At 43.1% G+C, this 20676-nt stretch overlaps 1 protein-coding gene across 5 annotated transcripts in view; it reads right to left on the bottom strand.

The window, feature by feature from the left end:
- Positions 1-20676, bottom strand: part of AFF3 (ALF transcription elongation factor 3) — a 221233-nt gene that overhangs the window by 21332 nt on the left and 179225 nt on the right. For all 5 annotated transcript variants that reach the window (XM_035114249.3, XM_035114250.3, XM_088668625.1 and 2 more), the window contains 3 exons: positions 5628-5793; positions 2753-3781; positions 954-1078 (listed from right to left, as the gene is read on the bottom strand). In XM_035114249.3, coding sequence (XP_034970140.3) covers positions 954-1078; positions 2753-3781; positions 5628-5793 — 1320 coding nt within the window. The remainder of the gene's footprint in view (positions 1-953; positions 1079-2752; positions 3782-5627; positions 5794-20676) is intronic.

Below are 20676 nucleotides of genomic sequence, written 5' to 3'. Positions count from 1 at the left end.
TAAACCCCACGAAACCTAATCCCTAAAAGAAGTATATCAACATATGAATCTGCCTTAAACAGAGTCAGGCCACTGGATCACTCAGCCCAGTACTACTACTGTATCTGTTTCAAAATGACTGTCCAAGATGCCAGGCAGAAATGTTTCCCATCACCTGCTATTTTTAGCTGGAGAAGCTGGGACTATCTTCATGCATTTAACATGCTCTACTGTTGAGCGATGGCAACTTCCCAAATAAATCTCCCACTGTATAATTCTGGTTCTCTTGTAGCACTAGTGTGAACTGCAACTTCAACCATACTAAAAAGGTTCACAAAAGATCATTTTTTTAAATTGACATCTACAGGAATCCAGCGACATTCGAATAGCAGTGTCAGGTGATGAGTGCCATTGACCAAGGCGTAGTGTGTGTGTGTGTGTGAAAGTGCCAGGGGGGTTGTGCCCCTGGGTACACACACCCCACAGGCGACCTCAGCGCAGCCCAACCTAGTGCTCCTCTCCGCCTGCCAAGAGCCATCTGGTCGAGCTCCCCCTGAACAGGTAGGCAGGCGGTTCAGTGTGGCCCTGCTCTGCTTCGTTGCGAGGGCTAGGCTGGCATTGCTATACCGCTGCCACTGGCAATCAAGATGAAGTTATCAGCATGCCACACCTCTAGAAATTGTTTTAAATGATTGCATCCTGTCCTACCCTGAAGGCTCAAGCCAAGTGGCAGTTTTAAATAATCAGTTCAATGTGCCCTTTTTTTGCTGCAGATATTTACAATGCTAAGATTTTTTTCATATGCCATAACAACAAATAAATATTTTGAACAAAATCCAGTAGTTGTAAGTAGAAGTTAACACATTTTGACAGTAAATTGCACCAATATTCAAAACCATTCCCCTTTAGATACCAAGTATCATTTACACTGAATTTTAAAAGACCGAATCTCATCTAACACAAGAAACACATACCTGTTTTTAATCATATTACAGTTATTTGATGCGGAAGCAACTTGGGCTGAAGCAAGTAAATGTGAAGAGCACTCTTGCTCAGTGTGAATCTTCTTGCTCTCCCTGTTTTCTTCCTCGTTTTCATACTAAGGGAAGAAAAGGGTCCATCATATATCAATTTGTGCAGGTAATAGTATAGATGTTGAATATTACTATTTATTGAACACTGTAGTGCTTACAAATTTTATATTTTGGTAGGATGCATGCATGCATGTTCGTGTGTTCGTGTGTGTGTATGTGTACATACATACAGTGGTACTTCTACTTACGAATAACTCTACTTACGAATGTTTCTACTTACGAATGGAGCTCCGTCCGCCATCTTGGATGCGGTTTAGATAGGATTTTTTCTACTTATGAATTTTTAGGTAGGGTTGCTTCTACTTACGAATTTTTTCTCCCAATGCATTCCTATGGCATTCGACTTACAATTTTTTTCAACTTACGAATGTACGTTCGGAACGCATTAAATTCGTAAGTAGAGGTACCACTGTATATTAAGTATTAAGCCATGTTAGTTATTCACAATTAGGAACATAACAACAACTCCTGTGTCAGCATTTATTTCTTTATATTAGTTAAAGGGCACATTGTTTACTTTCTATAGCACTCCTTGACATTGACTCCTGCCAACCTGCAGCTCCTCTGACCTCAGCGCCATTTCACTCGGCCTCATCCCTGCCCCATCACTGCTCCCCAGCACATAACGAATCGCCAGTGCATATAGGACTTTTGGGGAAAATCAAGTGTATGTGATAAATGTCGAGGTCCTGTTGGCAGGGGGACCTGACAAAGCCCAACTCTTCTGCCAGCCTCAACCTCCCCATCTTAGCAAGCAGGAGCAAGACTGTTCTAGAGAGGGTAGGTATGTGGGCACAACCCCAATACGCTGGGTGATCCTGATTAGATGGGTACTCTAACTTTAGGGTCAAATTAGAAATTAACTGTATGCTAAACAGAAATGTAGGCCTCATCTGCATTACTTTTTTTTATAAAAAAAACCAGATTCTAATCTCTTTATAGCTTTCAAAGTTCTTAGGGGACCATTTAGGGGTTTCTCCTAAAATATATGGAATCTTATTTGCATTTGCAGAGAGAGACAGGAATGGATGAATCTGTCAGTTTTGGTTTCTCTTACTTTCTCATTTTTCCATCCTTAACTTCAGTTTAACCCATGCCTGCTTCAGTTTGCTGCTTTTTTCCGTTAAAGGTCCCACAAAGTTTGTACACATTTTGAGGCATTTTCTTCCTAATATGCACTTTTTTTGCAAGCAGTTTTTGTACAATGTTTTCACTAATATGTTCTTTTCTGTGCACAGTTACTCATGATACGTACATTAAAAAAACTTGCTTAAGAACTTCATTGCAGAATTTGGAGGAGGACAAACTTAAAAGGACAGCTGTGCTTCGGTTCACATTTTGGTTTTGAATTTGGTAGGTTTGCAAAATGTGAACTGATTAAATTTTACCTCCACCACCCTTGGCTATGTTGTGAGCCACTATAATGACTGAAGGATAAGGGCTGTAGACCCAATGTTACAGCTGTGTTGGCACAACAGACTTGTGGGGCCCTCTGGAGCAGACTGTGAGAATGAGGGGGCGAGGTGAGAGGAGGAAATGGATGTCCTGTTGTGAGGTAGAACTCTGTTCACCCAGCACTGGATACAACCCAGGAAACTTACACAGGCATACACTTTAGATGCAATCCAAGCACTTCCCTTTAGCTCTTTAAAAATTAAAAACAAATCTATGGAGCCTACCTTGCGTTTCCTTCTAGATTTGGGGATGACCTTTTCCGCTGGCAGATCAGTAACAATGTTGTGCTGCATACTGATTGCTTCTTTAACTCCAGCATTAATTTGCAACGGCTCCTCAGGTAAGTGCTGTGGAATTCTGGTCAAAAGAGTCAAATCAATTTTGACCCAAAGTGCTTTCACTTCGTCTGTGTCTTTCAGGGGAGATAGGAGCTCGTTCCGACCGAATGGAACCAGGGTGTAAAACTGCTCTTCCAGTTCCTTTGCTATATCGCTACTAGTCCTGGTGTTAACTGAACCAAAGGCACTGCAACTGCTGTTTGCTTTGTTGGTATTATTATTATTCCCAGGGTCCTTCAGCTTCTGGTCACTTCCAACTGATGCTGAGATCACAGTCTGAGGCTTGTGTAAAGGGTAATCCTCTTGTTCTGACTGAGAATCTGTATCTGAGGACGTTGAAGACGAAGAATCTGTCTCGATAAATTCCTTGGATTTGGGTGCTGTTTTACCTGACCCCCTTGTACGCCTCTTTTCACAGGCAGCACGTGTTTCCTTCCTGTGCTCAACTTTGTTGTTGCACGGCCTGGTTTTAGGTTGTTCACATGTGCTATTGTTTTCCAAAAGTACTTGGTTCAAGTCAAGATCATCAGCTGCATGGCCATTTAAGATATCACCACCAGAGGTCCTCTCCGTCCTTCTCGGCTGTTTTTTGCAGGCTGTCCTCCTCAGAGGACCACTATCTCCAGAAATGGCAGCAGCCAAAGGAGGCGATTTCTGCTTCCCTCCTTTATGCCCCGGGGCTTTGTTAGCTGTCCTAGGCCTCAGCTCCTCCTTGCTGGGATTCTTAACCTCTTTATCTCTGAGACTGGTTTGGCAAATGGGGGGTAAATGTTCGCAGTCTTGCCCTTCATCTTTCCCTTTGCTGTAACACTGAAAGAGCTCCAGTCCGTTTTGGTTCAGAATAGGTGCTTTGTGTGAAGTCACCTTATTTAACCATTTATCCAGCTGCCACTTGTTTGACGATGGCTGTTCAGGCTAGGAAAATGAAACATTTCATAACACTCCAGCTTATAGAGACTTTACAGTGCTTTTATACTCTTAAGGAATTCTTTACATGGCCAGCAAATAAAAATATTATTTAACTAAAAAGTGCAGCTATTCTATTATCATAATAGAATGCCCATCACTTCATTTCCCACAGTGGCAAGCAGATTTCTCAAGCACTCACAAGCAAAACATGATGGGGATGGGGATAGTCTCCTGGCTTGAATACCAGCATCTAATATTCACAAGTGCACCGCCTTTGTATGTGGAGATTCCATAAAGAGAACTACCCTTCATACGTTTGTCCATAACTGACTAGGGCTCCTCTCAGAATAGAAAAGGGAGGAAACCGTATGAAAGACAACATATACAGTTAATGACTTTTATTAGTATAGTGTAGGCATTGATTAATGGTATTCCTCCACTACAAACAGAAACAAATGACCTTAGAAACAAACGTGAACTACTGAATTCAGGTGGAGTTGCAGGGTTGAACAGATGTTACACTTATTCAGAAACAGGAACACAAAGCCCCATCCAAAGGAAGTATTCCGGCATTTGCTGTTAATATTTAATAACTATTTTTAATCTCTTTTAACAGCACAATCCCATAGTGCCTATTCAGAAATGGCCCCCACTGAGTTCAATGGGACTTGCTGCCCAGGAAAGTGTTCAGGGCAAGGTGCGTTGTCCAGGTTTTTTGGGCACAAACTAAAACAGGAATATTGGGAGCTGTAGTTCAGTGGTGTCTGGAGTGCACCTTGTTGGTGTATAGGAATACAGTGTAAATATATTATTTTGTCCCAGCTATTATCTTCTGTTTGCTTTGCTGATATTGCTACTTGCTTTTCATTTTTTTTCTAAATGGCCTTAAAGTCATTCATAAAAGGCAGTACAGTCATACCTCGGGTTACATACACTTCGGGTTGCGTACTTTCGGGTTACGAACGCGGTGGACCCGGAAGTGTTTACTTCCAGGTTCGCCACGAGCATGTGCAGAAGCATTTTGCGCAGTCCATGCATGCGCAGAAGCACGCTATCGTGTTTTTGCGCATGCACGAAAATGCTGTTCAGGTTACGTACTTTTCAGGTTACGAATGGCACCCCGGAACGGATCAGGTACGTAACCCGAGGTACCCCTGTATATAAATGTTTTAGATGAATGAATAAAACTGCAGTTTAGAAGCTGCAAGTATACTAGGAACAGTAGTGTAGTGGAGCAGACACATAAGGGAGTGGTCCTTTTGTCACAGGAGTGAAACGCTACAGGAGTGGTGTTTACCAATGAGTAGGCTTGGGGGGGGGAGTGTCTGGAATATAGGATATATTGCATTCATACTTCATATAGGACACGCTGTTAAACACACACAGTGCTCAGCCATGCTCTGAAATTTGCATAAAAGCATATGCATTCTTTTATTTTAGTCTCATAGACTTACTGGCTCAAGGCTGCCTTGTGTTTCCAATAGGCAACAGGGCTGAAAAGGATTTTTAAAAAGCGCTCCCCCCCCACAATTCCTCAACTACACGAAATGTCACACTTAAGGCATGTAGCACCCACCCACCAAGATGCGACATAAAACCAGTGCTTTTTTCTGCAGTACTGGCACCTCCCCCCCCCACGTAAAAAGTGTGTTAAAGGTGTGGCACTTACGGCAACAACTTCATGGTGAGTTCCGGCGCCGTTTTTCCTTTTTTTATTATTAAAAAAAACACTGCATAAAACCTCCTTGATCCTAACTAAACACATTACTTGGGACAAAGGTTCCACTGATTTGGAAACTTAACTTCTTGCTCATTATGTTTCAACGGGAGTGAAAGATGCAGAACTCCTTACCTCTGGGCTGGAGTAATGAGAGGGCTTCTTGCTGTCGCTCTCGGTAGAACTGCTTTCACTCTCTGAGTCGGATTCTGAACTGCTCTCAGATTCACTGGAGCTGCAGCTGCTCGAGCACTTGTTGGTGATCCCCGAGATCCTGCAGCTGGACTGCTGCACAGTGGTGCTGCCAGACCCAAATAAAGGGTGGGGGGGGAATGAGAGAGAGAGAGAGAGAGAGAGAGAGAGAGAGAGAGAGAGAGAATGTAAATCAAAGCACACGTCTATAAAAAGAACTTCTGTTTTTGCAGGATTCACACTAATGCAGATGTTGGCAAAAAGAGGCCTGTCCGAAGAATTTGTCCAGAAGGAAGTTTAGCAATGGATGGTGGTCGCATTTAAATTAAGGTGCAGCATCTACTGTGCAACTTTCCACATCATGTCAGCAGGACAGAGGAAAACGTAGAGCTTGCAAAAAGAGGGAAAGGAGGGAAACAATGTGTGTGTTCATTAGCGATACTGTCAAGTTCCACAAATAACAAGGCCCTGAATACTCCGAGGTTGGGCACAAGGGCAGGGCGATATCTGGTTTTCAACATCGTGATATATCACCAGCGAAACATCGCAATATACTGATATATCAGGACACCTGAAATAAGGATGGAACTATGTAGAGGTGAACAGTAGGGCTGGGTGATACCTGGTTTTTAACTTCACAGTATACCACCAGCTAAACATCGTGATATACTGATATATCACCATGTCTGAAATAAAGATGGAGCTATGTAGAGGCATTGGCTGGCTTTATGGTTTTTCCTACATTGTCATTTTTGCATCGCGCATGTGCACGCACACACACACACACATGATTCGCAATACTGTATATTGCCAGGTCAAAAATTATGAAACTGCTATCACGATAAGGACTTCAAACCGGTTTTGGGGGATATATCTATATATTGCCCAGCTCTATTGGGCGCTATTGCCCTCAAATCACTTGCTCTGTTCATACTGATAATGAGACAATGTCCTGCTTCTGCACCTGTGCTACTGGTGTTCATCAGACTACTCTGGTGAGTCCAGTTGCTGCTGCTGGGGCACACTTGATTACTTTAACCTCTTTCCCACCTTGATGAGGAGTTGTCCTTCTTTGCCGACAGTTGCATTTTAACCCAGTCTGTTGCTGCTGAGCACGCTCATGGCTTCCCAGTCCAAAACCAGCTACCCACCCCAGCAACTACTATGCTCAATGGTGGCAGCTACCTGCCACCTGCCAGGTAAGACTGCAATTCGTGACACAACAAGCAAGTCAAGCCAAAGGGTCTATCTAGTACTGTTGACACCAATAGGTGGCAGTTTTCCAGGGTTTGAGGTCTTTCACACCCCTAACCAGAGATACCAGGGATTTAACCTGCAAAATACATGCTCTACCATGAATTAGAAAATGCTTATGCAGCTGCCCAGCAAACACAGATATCTATTTATTAAATTTATACACCGCTCTACAACCGAGGATCACAGGGTGGTTTGCAGCATAAAAAGACAAAAATATGTGACATAGTAATAAACAAAACAATAACACACACACACCATGCAACCAAAGAGATTAAAAGGCCATAGATTGTTTAATTAGCCAAAGACCTGGGAGAAGAGGAATGTTTTTGCCTGGAACCTAAATATATGCAACAGGGGGCCAGGCGAACTTCCCGGGGGAGAACATTTCACAAACAGGGAGCCACTGCAGAAAAGGCCGGTTCTCATGTTGCCACCCTCTGGAGGATGCATATGAATAAGGGCCTCAGACGAAAATCACCCAGTCCGGGTTGGTTCATATGAGGATAGGCGATCTCTGAGGAATTGCAGCCCTGAGCCATTAATAATAATAATAATAATAATAATAATAATAATAATAATAATAATAATAATAATATATTATTATTATTATTATTATTATTATTATTATTATTATTATTATTATTATTATTATTATATACCCCGCCCATCTGGCTGGGTTTCACTAGCCACTCTGGGCGGCTTACAACAGAAGAATAAAATAATTGATTAAAGATTAAAAGCTTCCCTAAACAGGGCTGCCTTCAGATGTCTTCTAAAAATCTGGTAGCTGTTTTTCTCTTTGACATCTGATGGGAAGGCGTTCCACAGGGCGGGCGCCACTACCGAGAAGGCCCTCTGCCTGGTTCCCTGCAACTTGGCTTCTCACAACAAGGGAACCGCCAGAAGGCCCTCGGCACTGGACCTCAGTATCCGGGCAGAACGATGGACCTCCTTTAGGGCTTTAAAGGTCAGCACCAACACTTTGAATTGTGCTCGGAAACCTACTGGGAGCCAATGTAGATCTTTCAAGATCGGTGTTATGTGGTCTTGGCGGCCGCTCCCAGTCACCAGTCTAGCTGCCGCATTCTGGATTAGTTGTAGTTTCCGGGTCACCTTCAAAGGTAGCCCCATGTAGAGCGCATTGCAGTAGTCCAAGCGAGAGATAACTAGAGCATACACCACTCTGGCTAGACAGTCTATAGGCAGGTAGGGTCTCAGCCTGCGTATCAGATGGAGCTGATAGACAGCTGCCCTGGACACAGAATTGACCTGCACCTCCATGGACAGCTGTGAGTCCAAAATGACTCCCAGGCTGTGCACCTGGTCCTTCAGGGGCACAGTTACCCCATTCAGGACCAGGGAGTCCTTCACACCTGCCCGCCTCCTGTCCCCCACAAACAGTACTTCTGTCTTGTCAGGATTCAACCTCAATCTGTTAGTCGCCATCCATCCTCCAACCGCCTCCAGGCACTCACACAGGACCTTCACCGCCTTCACTGGTTCTGATTTGAAAGAGAGGTAGAGCTGGGTATCGTCCGCATACTGATGAACACCCAGCCCAAACCCCCTGATTATCTCTCCCAGCGGCTGCATATAGATGTTAAAAAGCATGCGGGAGGGGACAGAACCCTGAGGCACCCCACAAGTGAGAGCCCAAGGGTCTGAACACTCATCCCCCACCACCACTCTCTGAACACGGCCCAGGAGGAAGGAGCGGAACCACTGCATGACAGTGCCCCCAGCTCCCAACCCCTCTAGACGGTCCAGAAGATGTTATGGTCGGTGGTGTCAAAAGCCGCTGAGAGATCCAGCAGAACTAGGAAACAGCTCTCACCTTTGTCCCTAGCCCACCGGAGACCATCAACCAGTGCGACCAAGGCAGTTTCAGTCCCATGATGAGGCCTGAATCCCGACTGGAAGGGATCCAAATGGTCCGCTTCTACCAGGGATGCCTGGAGTTGTTCAGCAATCACTCGCTCAATCACCTTGCCCAAGAATGGAAGATTCGAGACTGGGCGATAGCTGGCCACATTGGCCGCATCTAAAGATGGTTTTTTAAGAAGCAGTTTAATAACTGCCTCTTTCAGTGGGTCTGGGAAGGCTCCCTCACAGAGAGAAGCATTCACCAACCCGCAAAGCCCATCGCCCAGCCCTTCCCGGTTAGCTTTTATAAGCCAGGATGGGCAAGGATCAAGGAGACAGGTGGTTTAAGGCTTTATACGTCAAAACCAGCACTTTGAATTGGGCCCAGAACTAACTGGCAGCTAAGGCAGTTGGACCAAGATCGGTGCTAGATGCTCAAAGCTACCTGGCTGTTGAATACTGCACCAGCTAAGGTTTCTGAACTTCATCACAAAATGATCACAGGCCAGGTCACAACATACAAACTACACAAAAACAAGGCACCTGAAATTCACGGTTCAATTTTGTATACAACATCCTTCCTTTGGTCCCTCTCAATAAATAAGCCCTTACTGAAGATTCAGACGCCTGGCAGAAGAGGAATGTTTCCATAAACTAGCCATTGCCAGCATCCAGCTAACTTTAGGGGGAAAACTATCCCACAACTGAGGTCCCACGACCACCAAAGCCCTATTACAAGTCTTATTTGCCTGGGCTTTGCTTGCCAGCTGCAGCATTCTGCCACACTGCGGCCACTTATGCATCCAATAAGGTGGAATCAATGAGAACACCCAAGCTATGCTCCTTCAGGGAAGTGCAACCCCCTCCAGAACAGGCTACTCAGCGAATTCCAGGACCAAGGAACCACCAACCCACAGCAACTCAAACTTCTCAGGATTCAGCTGCGGAGCATCAGCAGGTCGGATGTAGTGGTAAGGGCATGGCAATGAGGCTGTGGGTGGACTGCAGCAGCAGGGAAGCATGGCTGTGGAGGGATGCAAGGTTGCAGCAGTGGGAAAGCAGGAGGAGGCAGCAAGCAGCTGGTGGCAGCAAGGAGCAGCAGGTGGGGGCAGGGCACAGTGGGGGTGGCACTGAGGGTATTGCCCCAAGCTGCATAGCAGAGTTCTTTCACAAACAGAATGAAAAGTCGCTCACCTTCCAAGCATCTAGGATTGAGAATTTAGATTCCCCCCCTTTCAAAAATCATTAAATCAATGTGATTTCATTAGTCACAAGTATTTAGTTATAATCTGCCAATGATAACATTAAAGCTCTGTAAGTGCTTGGATATACTGTACATTTAATTACAGTTCATGATTAATTCTTCCTCAATCGAATTACTTGAACTTTATGTTTTGAAAGTGTGTATGATCCATGACTTAATATTTCAATGCACTGCTATTGTCCTGAGTGTCTGAAAGGAAGTGACCACTTAAGTTTTTCAATTGATTTCCTGTGCAGTTGAAGAGTCTTTTACACAGTCTAGCACATAATCTGTACTGCTTTGAAATTTCTCAGACAAAAATACATTCTCCCTACCTTATCCAGGGGAAAATGCTCAATAGTTTTAAACATATCATTGGCAGGAGATGCCCCTCATGCCTAGCACCAGTACCTTCATATAATTCATACAATTTAGTATCTTTAGTCTATTTCCATGCACAGTTATCCCACAATCCTAAATCTTTGCCTGGCTAGCACTGAAACCTTTCAAATATGAAGAGTTCTATGACTTAACACACCAATCCTAAACACATTTACCTGTCTCATTTATTTCAAAGAGCTTGGGAGAAAATGTACTTTCGATCGCTGCCTTTCTTGTTATCGCTCAAGCCTAACTACACATGTCCAGATCTTCATGTCTTTTCTCCAAAGTCAATATCTTTTGGCTGCGGTTAATATTTATTGCCCTTTTCTAAACATACAATTGGCTTATGTGTTTCTGATAGGAGGACCCCTCAAAACTGAATGCAGCCAAGTTCTCACTGGAATCAGATACAGAGGGCTTATCAAGCAATGCTGTCATATTCTGCTTCAGTGTAAGTTGCACAAAATGGCACTGACCTTTTGACAGCCAAATTCCTCTTGCCCAATGAGATCCAACTTTTAGCATCCAATTTAAGAAAACTAGCACAGACTATTCATGCATTTCATCTAATTTCCCAGTGGATATAGGAGCTTTATTTCCCCCCCACAAACTATGTTACACTTTTTGTGTGTGTGCTTATTTTCTAGTGCATTTGCACCTTGTGACCACACAGCGGAGGCGCCACTTTCTCCAGAGCATTGAGGGGCCCGGTGCATAGCTGCATGATGTCCTGATGTTGCTGGGGAGGGGGGTTCTGAACATTGAGGGGGCCTGGCCCCTTCCCCCCCCAAAAAAAGAAAGAAAGGGGGAGGGAACCTAGTGCCCTAGGCCCCGGAAACCAGTGCCCTTGCCACACAGGGAAATAAGGCAAGCTGCAGAAGGTTGGGTGAACTGGGCTACATTTATTTAAACATTTCAATCTGTAAAGGGGAACAAGGTGTGAGATCTAATTAATAACAAAAACTGTGGGTGAGCCAACACTGCCAATAACCAGGAGTAGCCCATCCTCTACCCCCTACTGTTCTGCCCGAGGGTCTTCTGCTGGTTCCCTCACTGCGAGAAGTGAGGTTACAAGGAGCCAGGCAGAGGGCCTTCTCGGTAGCGGCACCTGCCCTGTGGAATGCCCTCCCATCAGATGTCAAGGAAATAAACAACTATCTGACTTTCAGAAGACATCTGAAGGCAGCCCTGTTTAGGGAAGTTTTTAATGTTTGATGTTTTATCACTTTATTATTTTTATTAATATTCTGTTGGGAGCCGCCCAGAGCGGCTGGGGAAACCCAGCCAGACGGCGGAGTATAAATAATAAATGATGATGATGCCCCACCCTTTCAGGTGATTGGGGAGGTATTCATGCACCATCCCTTTCTGGGGCTCAACAACTCCAGGCAGGTGTTACAGGTAGGCCCCAAAGGCGCCACTGTGCCACTGAGTTCTACAGCCCTGAAGGCACGCATGTTCTAGATACTACATCCTTCCCTTTCAAGAGGGCCTCAGGGTGCTCACCAAACCATAACTCCCACATTATCTCCCATACCTGTCACAGAAGGTGACAAGTCTCAGCTCAGTCCCCTTCACCCCACTCAGAACTAACAACTTAAATGACATCCCTCTGCAGACTGGACCAAAATAAAAATAAAAATCATTACCTAAGTCAGAAAGGAGTGTTTCACTGACCTTATAGTTTACTTGTGGCATTATGTATCCGATGGGAGGAATAACTGCCCCAAAGGGCCCAACAGCGTGGTTTTAATTTCTCTTCATGCACCCTCACAATTCTTTGCAGCTCCATTTTCTGGCCCTCTTTTGATCATAAGTGCAAAGGAGGGATGGAAGAGTCTACCAGTATTGGTTTCCCTCAGTTTCTCATTGTTCCAGTCCTAAATACAGCACTCCACATTTACGCAGCAATTTTGGGAGTTTTAAATTAATAAATAAATCCTTAACAAAAATACACCAGCGTTTTTAGTGTGAATTTCTCCTAATATGCACATTTGTATGCAGTTTTGACCAATATAAATATTTTTCCATGGAATTTTCCCTAACATAATACAGTTTGGTTCGCAATGTTCAGTCAGAGAACTGCTTCACAAAAGTTGGACGAGTGCAAAATTTGAACAGTGATCATGTTTCATTTTGCACATTGGACTCAACTGTGTAAATTAGGGAGTTTTTTTCATTAAAACGTGAACAAAATAAAAATTTCTCCTCCATCCCTAGGGCCAAGACAAGAAAGGATTGTGCCCGTATGGCAGATAAACCTGAATCTTATGGTGGTGGTAGTCAAATTTTAAAACTCTTACTTTACTTCCCAATTGCTTTCACTAAAAGTAAGATGACTAAATGTGTCATTTAGATTTTTGAAACATTATTTGGGCTGCCAGGCTCCCTTTGAACAAATGCACTTGAACTTTAATAGTCAGGGGTGATCAGAAGAAGAAAACAGGATTTCAGCATACAAACTTTTCTCTCACACAGCCCTGTGAGAAGCACCACGTGTCAAAATTCCTATTAAAGCGGTGAAAGAGCCCTGGTTCTTGTGGAACTTAGAGGTACTATCCCCAAAATGAATGTCCTAGAGTGAACCAGGTAATTAAATATTACAGTACTTTTGTTTCCTGCCAATTTTCTTGGGCATCTTCCGAAGTCTTGAGGAAACAAGAATATTTTTCAACCTTACTGGAACTGGAAATGATACTAAAAATGGGAGCCCTGATTAGTGAGAGCTCTGGAAATTTCATTTATACCCTGCCTCTCCATAAAATGTCTGTGGTGCCTTACAATCTTTTTAAATAAAAATGTAAAATACATAATCAAATAAACCACATTTCAAACCAGAGCCATGGAAAGCAAGGAATCTGGATAAAATACTAACAGAAGTGTCCATAAACAGCAGCCATACATCGCCAAAAGCATGGGGTGGATAAAAATATAAGAAACCGGAACGCTTGACACCAGAAAGCCATGACACCAGAAAACCAACAATGTACTTTTAGTTGCTTTAGTTTTTTGCAAATGTTTAAATTATGCTGTGTTACTTCTGTAGGTAGTATGACCACCCTGGGCTCCTTTGAATTAAAAAATAAAAACAAGAATTGTAGGCATTGGGTATACAGAGGCAGAGAGAGGGCATTTCACGACTGGCATGTCCCTACAGAAAAGGTTTATTCTCCAGTTCCTACTCGGTTGATCTCAGTAGAAGTGGATGGTGGAAAAGGGTCTTATACAAGAAAATATTTAAGACTGGGCTACATGGCATCATTCTGTTACAACATTTCCCCCAATAATACTATATTTACAGTGCCACCTTTACGAGCACAACAACTGAAGCGATTGCTGCCAAAAAGAGAGAGTTTGCAGGCTACACCTACATCTTAAACTCTGTCCTTGGGAGAGAGATGCTATTTATGCTGACGGAACTGCAAGTACCATCCGATAATGCAAACCTAAGGCAAATTAGCCTTCCAAACAAAAACCAGGTGCATGCTGCATGGTGCTTAAGAGTCTAATTGCTACAATATTATGCTAGCTAAAATAAATATATAACTCCCCGAGCACAATGAGAGCCGATGTGGTGTAGTGGTTAACAGCGGTAGACTCGTAATCTGGTGACCCGGGTTCGCTTACCCGCTCCTCCACATGCAGCTGCTGGGTGACCTTGGGCTAGTCACACTTCTCTGAAGGCTCTCAGCCTCACTCACCTCACAGAGTGTTTGTTGCGGGGGAGGAAGGGAAAGGAGAATGTGAGCCGCTTTGAGACTCCTTCGGGTAGTGATAAAGCAGGATATCAAATCCAAACTCTTCTCTTCAATGCTAAAAATTAAACCTTAACAAGCTCTCTCTCTCTCGCATGCTCTCTCTCACACACATAAAGCCAAGGAAATCCAATCTAATATATATATAATTTTGGAGCTTTCCATAACAGCTTGCTGATAAGTTGAAGAAGCAGTGTCAAAATAACTCCCCACCTGCAACGACGATTGTAAACATTAGAGAAATGCTGAAGAAAGGAATTAATGCAAGTAGTCTACTGCCAAAAACGGAGGGGAAAATTATAATTAATAACTGCATTACCAGAGTAAATAGCTCTCTCCAAGGACTGAGCGCCTGGGTATGTGAGATGAAAGAGTGTTAAAAACCTAGAGCTGCATTAACTTCAGGATGAAGTGATTAGTCAGCAGGCTGACAGCTGGGCCAGGAGACTGGTGCCAGATTCCAGTGTGCGCTTGCAATGGCTGCCAAGTGTTTGCTTGTCACACCAGATAAATGGAACATCAGCAGTGTTTTATTTGACCTGCTCACAAGAAAAATAAAGCAACTCTGACTTTCTTGGTTGTGTTTGCCATTGACCTTGCATCAGCTGAGTTTGAGCAGCTAGACTGCCCGCTCTGTGCAAGTTAACTCTTTATAGGATCAGCCTGGAAAAGTAAATTTCTTTCCCAGCCTCCACAGGAAGTGGATATTCAAATAGGAAAAGAAGCAGCTAGACAGTGGTGAACTGGACATTTCTTCTAAGGGGGGTGGGTGGGTGGGTGTGTAAAAGATTGAAGGCCTTGCAAATTTAACAGCCCAGCCCACAGCATATTCCTCAGGTAAGTCAAAGTGTGTTCAGTGTTGAGGCTGCGTACACACTATGCATATAAAGCACATTTGAAGCACATGACTCCCCTTCCAATGAATCCTGGGAACTGTAGTTTGCTGAGCATGCTAGCAACTGTAGCTCTGTGGGGAGTAAACTACAGTTCTCAGGATTCTTTGGGGGGAAACATGCTTTGAATGCACTTATGCTGACACATTATGTTGACACATTTGTTGTTCTCATCCTAGGATCAGTATGACAACTGGTCTGTAAACAGCAATATAGTAGTGCTCTTTAAAAAAGAAGAAGCAATCCGTAGTTTCTTGGGGCAAAAACTGCATCATAGATTCCTAGCCAATAGTGGTCAGCAGGGCAGAATGGGCTGGGGTGGTATTACTTACTTGGCTTTCCAATGTGGAGCTTGCTGTTGGTAACTGAAAGGGGGAAAGAGCAAGGTAGTGGGGACATGGCTATGGCTCATGTGCAGCAGTGGAGTTAATCTGACACTCCTGCCACTGCAGCCACACCAGACTAATCTTCCTGCTGCCTTCCTTCTCCCCGTCTTGGGTTATTGACAGTGAAGTTTGCATTAGAAAGGCAGGTAAAACAGCACCACTCTGCTCTCCAGTCACTACTGTCACCAGCCACTACCTGTCCCTTCCTCACTAGCCTAGACAGATGCAAATGAGAATATACGTCATGCACCTTTCGGAGTTGTGTAGAAAAGAGAATTTTGACAGGTGAAGTTTGCCATACCAGGGCTGAAGGGGGTGGGGGACTTGTTGAAGTTCTCTCTTCACAAATGTTTAATAAAAAGGAGCTCTTTAGTCCTGTTTTGCATTACTCCACACAGTTCTTGTTATTACGGTATAGCCTTTGAAAGCAGGCAATATTCTTTTCTTTTTCTTTCCCCCCCTGCAGACTATTATTTTCAGACATGCTTGAGACTCAGCACCTTTTAAAAAGCAAGCAAGCAAGCAAGCAAGCAAGCAAGCAAGCAAGCAAGCAAGCAAACAAACAAACAAACAAACAAACACTGCATCCATCACATTTCCCATTTGTAACTAATGAACTGGCACACAAAAACCAGGACACATTTGATATGGGGGACAAATGAAGCCCTAGGTAGGGGCTGCGCATGGGTGATTAACTTGTAAGAACCTGACATAACTACCCGTATCAAACTTGGCAACATGGGCTCTAGGGAGGTTCCTTGTGAGGGCAATCTAGGGCCCATATGTTAAGTAATACTAGCATTAGAGAAACTCTGGATAAACTTCCAATCCATTTGAAATTATTTGCAGTCTCTTGAAGTCTCTTCCAATATTGGTCTTATATGAACAAGCACTGTTTATTTTTCGGCCATCTGCAAACTTAATTACAGTGTGATGTTCAGAATAAGCCATGTGTGATACTTCATTTGCATCTTGCATAGCTAGTAATACAAGGGGGGGAGGGGGGAAGCATGCAGGGAAAGCATGCTAATAAACCATGGTGTTTGGTGATGAAGTTCTGAAAAGATTGCTTTGACAATTCACATGTTCTAATATGGTTTGATGTTGTGACGGCATTAGTTCGAAGCTACTTAAAATATAAACGTGCCAATTTCTTTTAAAAGAAAACCTGGACAAAAATAACAAAGTAAAAGATGTCATATCCAATAATTATCTTCTAATTACTCAGAAGCCGCTAAAGGCAGCAAGCCTAAGGCTACTTCTCACTTTCCGCTTTAAAGACACAGGTGCGTTCCCATAAATTATAGCTGCATCTCCAGATGTAATGTGAGAGCTACAATTGCTATTTTGGGAAGATCATTATATGCGTACTGCATAAAGACTCAGGGTGCACACTCAGGATAATTTAATGGATCCAGGCTAACCACCAACACATTTTAACTTCCCTCTGTACTCTCAAGTGTGATTTTATCCCCATCCTTCAGTGTTTTTTTTTTATGTGGGAATGGTTTTACACACACACACACACACACACACACACACACACACACACACACAGTGCTTTTTTTCTGGGGGGACGCAGGGGGACACATACCTCGAAACATTTTGTGAATCTAAGTTTGGCCTCATTGAGGGGCAGCCTTTCAATATGTGTAGGAAAATGAGAGTACCCCTAAACATTTTGATTTGCACAACCTTGTTAAAGAACTAGCAATCAATGAGGTGATGACTGAAGTAGGTAATGTGAAGGATACTGTGGCTCATCATTAGAGCAGATTGTATCAAGTAACCAACATGAACAGGTAACAAACACCTAATGTTATCTGCTGTGGTTCAAAGGTAGCCATGAATATCATGGCAGAATAATAAAAGGGGGGGGGGGGTTGACCTGAGCAGGATAAATGTAAATAAATAAAAGATGCAATGATCAAAGCACTGCCACCAGAGGTGCAAAAATGTTTGTAAGGCATAACTGCCATGAAGATTTTCTAGGAGCCAGACTAGAAGGAGATATAGACATTTGAGTGCACCCTTTTCTTATCCTCCTGCTTTGCATTCCAGAAGGGGTAAGGGAAGGAGCCACTCAGGTCCTATGGACATGGACAGATGAGAAACTTGCATGCTATTGAACCCACGTGCCAGTTGTTACACATGTTTGCTTAGGCCTTAGTGGAGACCATTTACTCTTGAGTTTTGTATCCCTGAGTGACATGAGGTGCTTTCAGACAGCAGCTTATATTGCAGATGTAGTGGTGGCTCAATATATTTTTCTGCCTGAGGCAAAGGACATTCCACATGCAGAAGCTGACAGGACTGACAGTTCAATCCCACTTTGCATAGCATCCTCTAGTAAATGGTTGAGTAGCTGGTTACCGGTAGTTTTCGTGGGTGCAGAACAGGCTGTGTTACGCAAACAGCTCTATCCTCCAATAGAAGGGAATGGGTGGGGGCTCCAGAGAAACAGTCAGCGAGCTACCATTGTTGTCCCTCAGCATCTGCTGCCTGAGGCAGTTGCCTTGCTTTGCCTAACAGCAGGGCCAACCTTTAGCAAATGGGTCATTGAAGATATTGCGGTTCGTGTAATTTGAGAGCTTTATTCATCCAGATTGTAATCTCAGTGTATTTGGATTTAATGTCTGCACTCTCATTAAAAGATGGAATACATTCTCTCTTGCTATGAAGAAGCATCCTGGAACATTTTTTTAAATAGTACTGTACAATAGCAAAATTCTCCCCCTTCCCATTTTTGCCTTCTGAAACTAGGATGGAAATTTTTGGGAAGTTGCTTTTGCACAGAACTAGGTTATATACATTTCCCCCCAGTGCTGATGCTCCAATAAAAAATGGAGTTTTGTGTGTGTCTGTTTTAAAAAGGTAGAGAGGCCTGGTAACAATCTTTTGTGTTATGTTTTGTCCTTAGGACAGGCAGAAGCAGAGGCCCCAATTGCAAGGTGCTAGACTCAAAGAACCAGGATTTTATTCAAAAAGAGACATGAACGTTGATCAATATGCTAGGGCAGAGATATCTCGACATAGTATCTTATTCCATTTAAACTGCAAGAACCAGTAACAACACCACATTTAGGGGAAATTGTAAAACATAGTGCTGGTGTATTTAATGTTAGCCTGGCAACTCCTTTTTTATGAGCGATGCTTCTTAGGTGATAGGTTGTAGAGAAATGGAACTGAACTGCTTAACTTTTACCTCCCTTTCCCCTTGAATCTCACAAGCTGCTTTTACCTTAGTGGGGAACTTTCAAGAGGTGAAATAGCAGGTGATTATTTGATTCCGCTTGAAGCAGCAAGAAAACAGCAGCCAGACTAATGTTATATGCAGCTGCACTGCTTGGCTGTAAGCCTGTGCATTGAATGTGTCTGTCAAGCCACACAGACTGAACCTGGCCAAATAACTGTGGCTTCAAACACAGATATGAAACATGCTCATTACTTTTGAGCTAACTTCCAGAGGATGATAAAACAATGATATAGCTCAACTGTCTTAAGCACTTTTAACTAACTGAAAGCAGATTTTTATGGGGTTTTGATAGCTTTACCATGCTTTCTACAAGTAAACCTTTTGGCCAACACACTATCTAAGAGTAATCTTTGGTAAACCAGTTTTTCATTCACATTCCTCTGTTCCTTCATAGATTGAATATTTTGGAGAAGAGCTATATGTTGCACTGGCAGTGCGCATGTTCCCAATGTCGCCGAACACCAGAGTGCATCAGGCACACAGTGGGAAGGAGGGGGACTTCCCAGGTATTTTATTTCTGAGGAAAACAGAAATATGTAGTTTGGACCTTTGGCATTTGCTTTCACAAGCTAAATTATACTATAATTGTTATTTAGTAAGCAGGACCCATGTTAGATATTGGAGCTGGGTATCCAACCTACGTTCGGTTAGAATTCTTGGCTCTAGATACTTTTAAATCCTGATGAAGTTAATGGGATTAGACCATATTTAGTATGGTTCTAGTACTGTGGCATAACAATTTTTTGAAGTCATTTTCATATTTTTAATTTCTGTTTCAGCAAAAATTAATAAATAATAATACTGGAGTATTTGAAATAAACAATGCATTTGGATCCATGTCTCCCACTCTGGCCTGGAAACACACACACACACACACAAACACACACACACACACACACACACACAAAATATGATTTCCATCTTGCTCTTAGCAGGATGCCATTGAGACTGTTCTGTACTTTTTGAAACTATATTTCAGATATAAGCAAACTTATACAACTACCACAGAGCTGGATTTAGGGGAACGCGGACGGTTTGGATGCATTGGAGTCTCCAGGGCACCGTAGGGGAACCACACCTATTACAGTGGTACCTCAGTTTTCGAACATCTCAGACGTCAAATGTTTTGGTTTTCGAATTCCAAAAACACGGAACTGCTTCGGTTTTCGAGCGGGCCTCGGAAGTCGAACAGGAAACACGTCTTCCACTGAGTGCAAGACCCTGAAGCCTAGCTGTCGGCTATTGAGTTTCGTTTTTCAAACATTTTGGAAGTCGAATGGTCTTCTGGGACGGATGACGTTCGAAAAGCGAGGTACCACTATATTTAGAATGGAGGGGAGGCCAAATTTTGGCGTCACAGAGGGTGCAGCTGAAATTTGAGACCCCAAGATCTGCCACCTTCACTTCTACATTGAACCAACAAACACGTCCCCCCCCCCTGAAATCAGGTATGAAATTTCATAACAAACTAATGACCCCATGCAGCCATTCATAGCTATGCTGCTCATGAATCAGATCCTAAGCCTTCCAACTGCAGATAATTAAAGATGAGCCATTCTCACACAGGAACATGCATTACTTACTCCTGCTTAGTCTAATTCTCCCTCTGTTAGGAACAATTACCAAGAGGTGATAGCAAAGGAGCAATTTGAGAAGCCATAAGAGGCCCACAAATGCAAAAATTAAAGCTGACTAATTATCCATAATAATTAAAATAATTCTGAACTATGGTGGGCATTCCTCTAATTGCAATTGCATCATAAAAGTCACTACACAACCCATCCTATTAATTGTTGTGAATTATTAATATAATGAAATATCATTACTATAAAAGGGGGACTTTAAATGGCATCTTTATTGAACCGGTAAATCCATGATTTAGAGATGAGCAGAATTTCAACTGGCATTCGTTAATGCTGGATGTTGCCATGCCATTGATCACTGGCAGCTATAAA

Source organism: Zootoca vivipara, chromosome 4 (genome assembly GCF_965207765.1).
Source record: "Zootoca vivipara chromosome 4, rZooViv2.hap1.1, whole genome shotgun sequence".
NCBI lineage: Eukaryota > Metazoa > Chordata > Lepidosauria > Squamata > Lacertidae > Zootoca > Zootoca vivipara.
The sequence above is the reverse complement of the archived record's forward strand: the minus strand, read 5'-3'. Positions and strand labels throughout refer to the sequence as shown.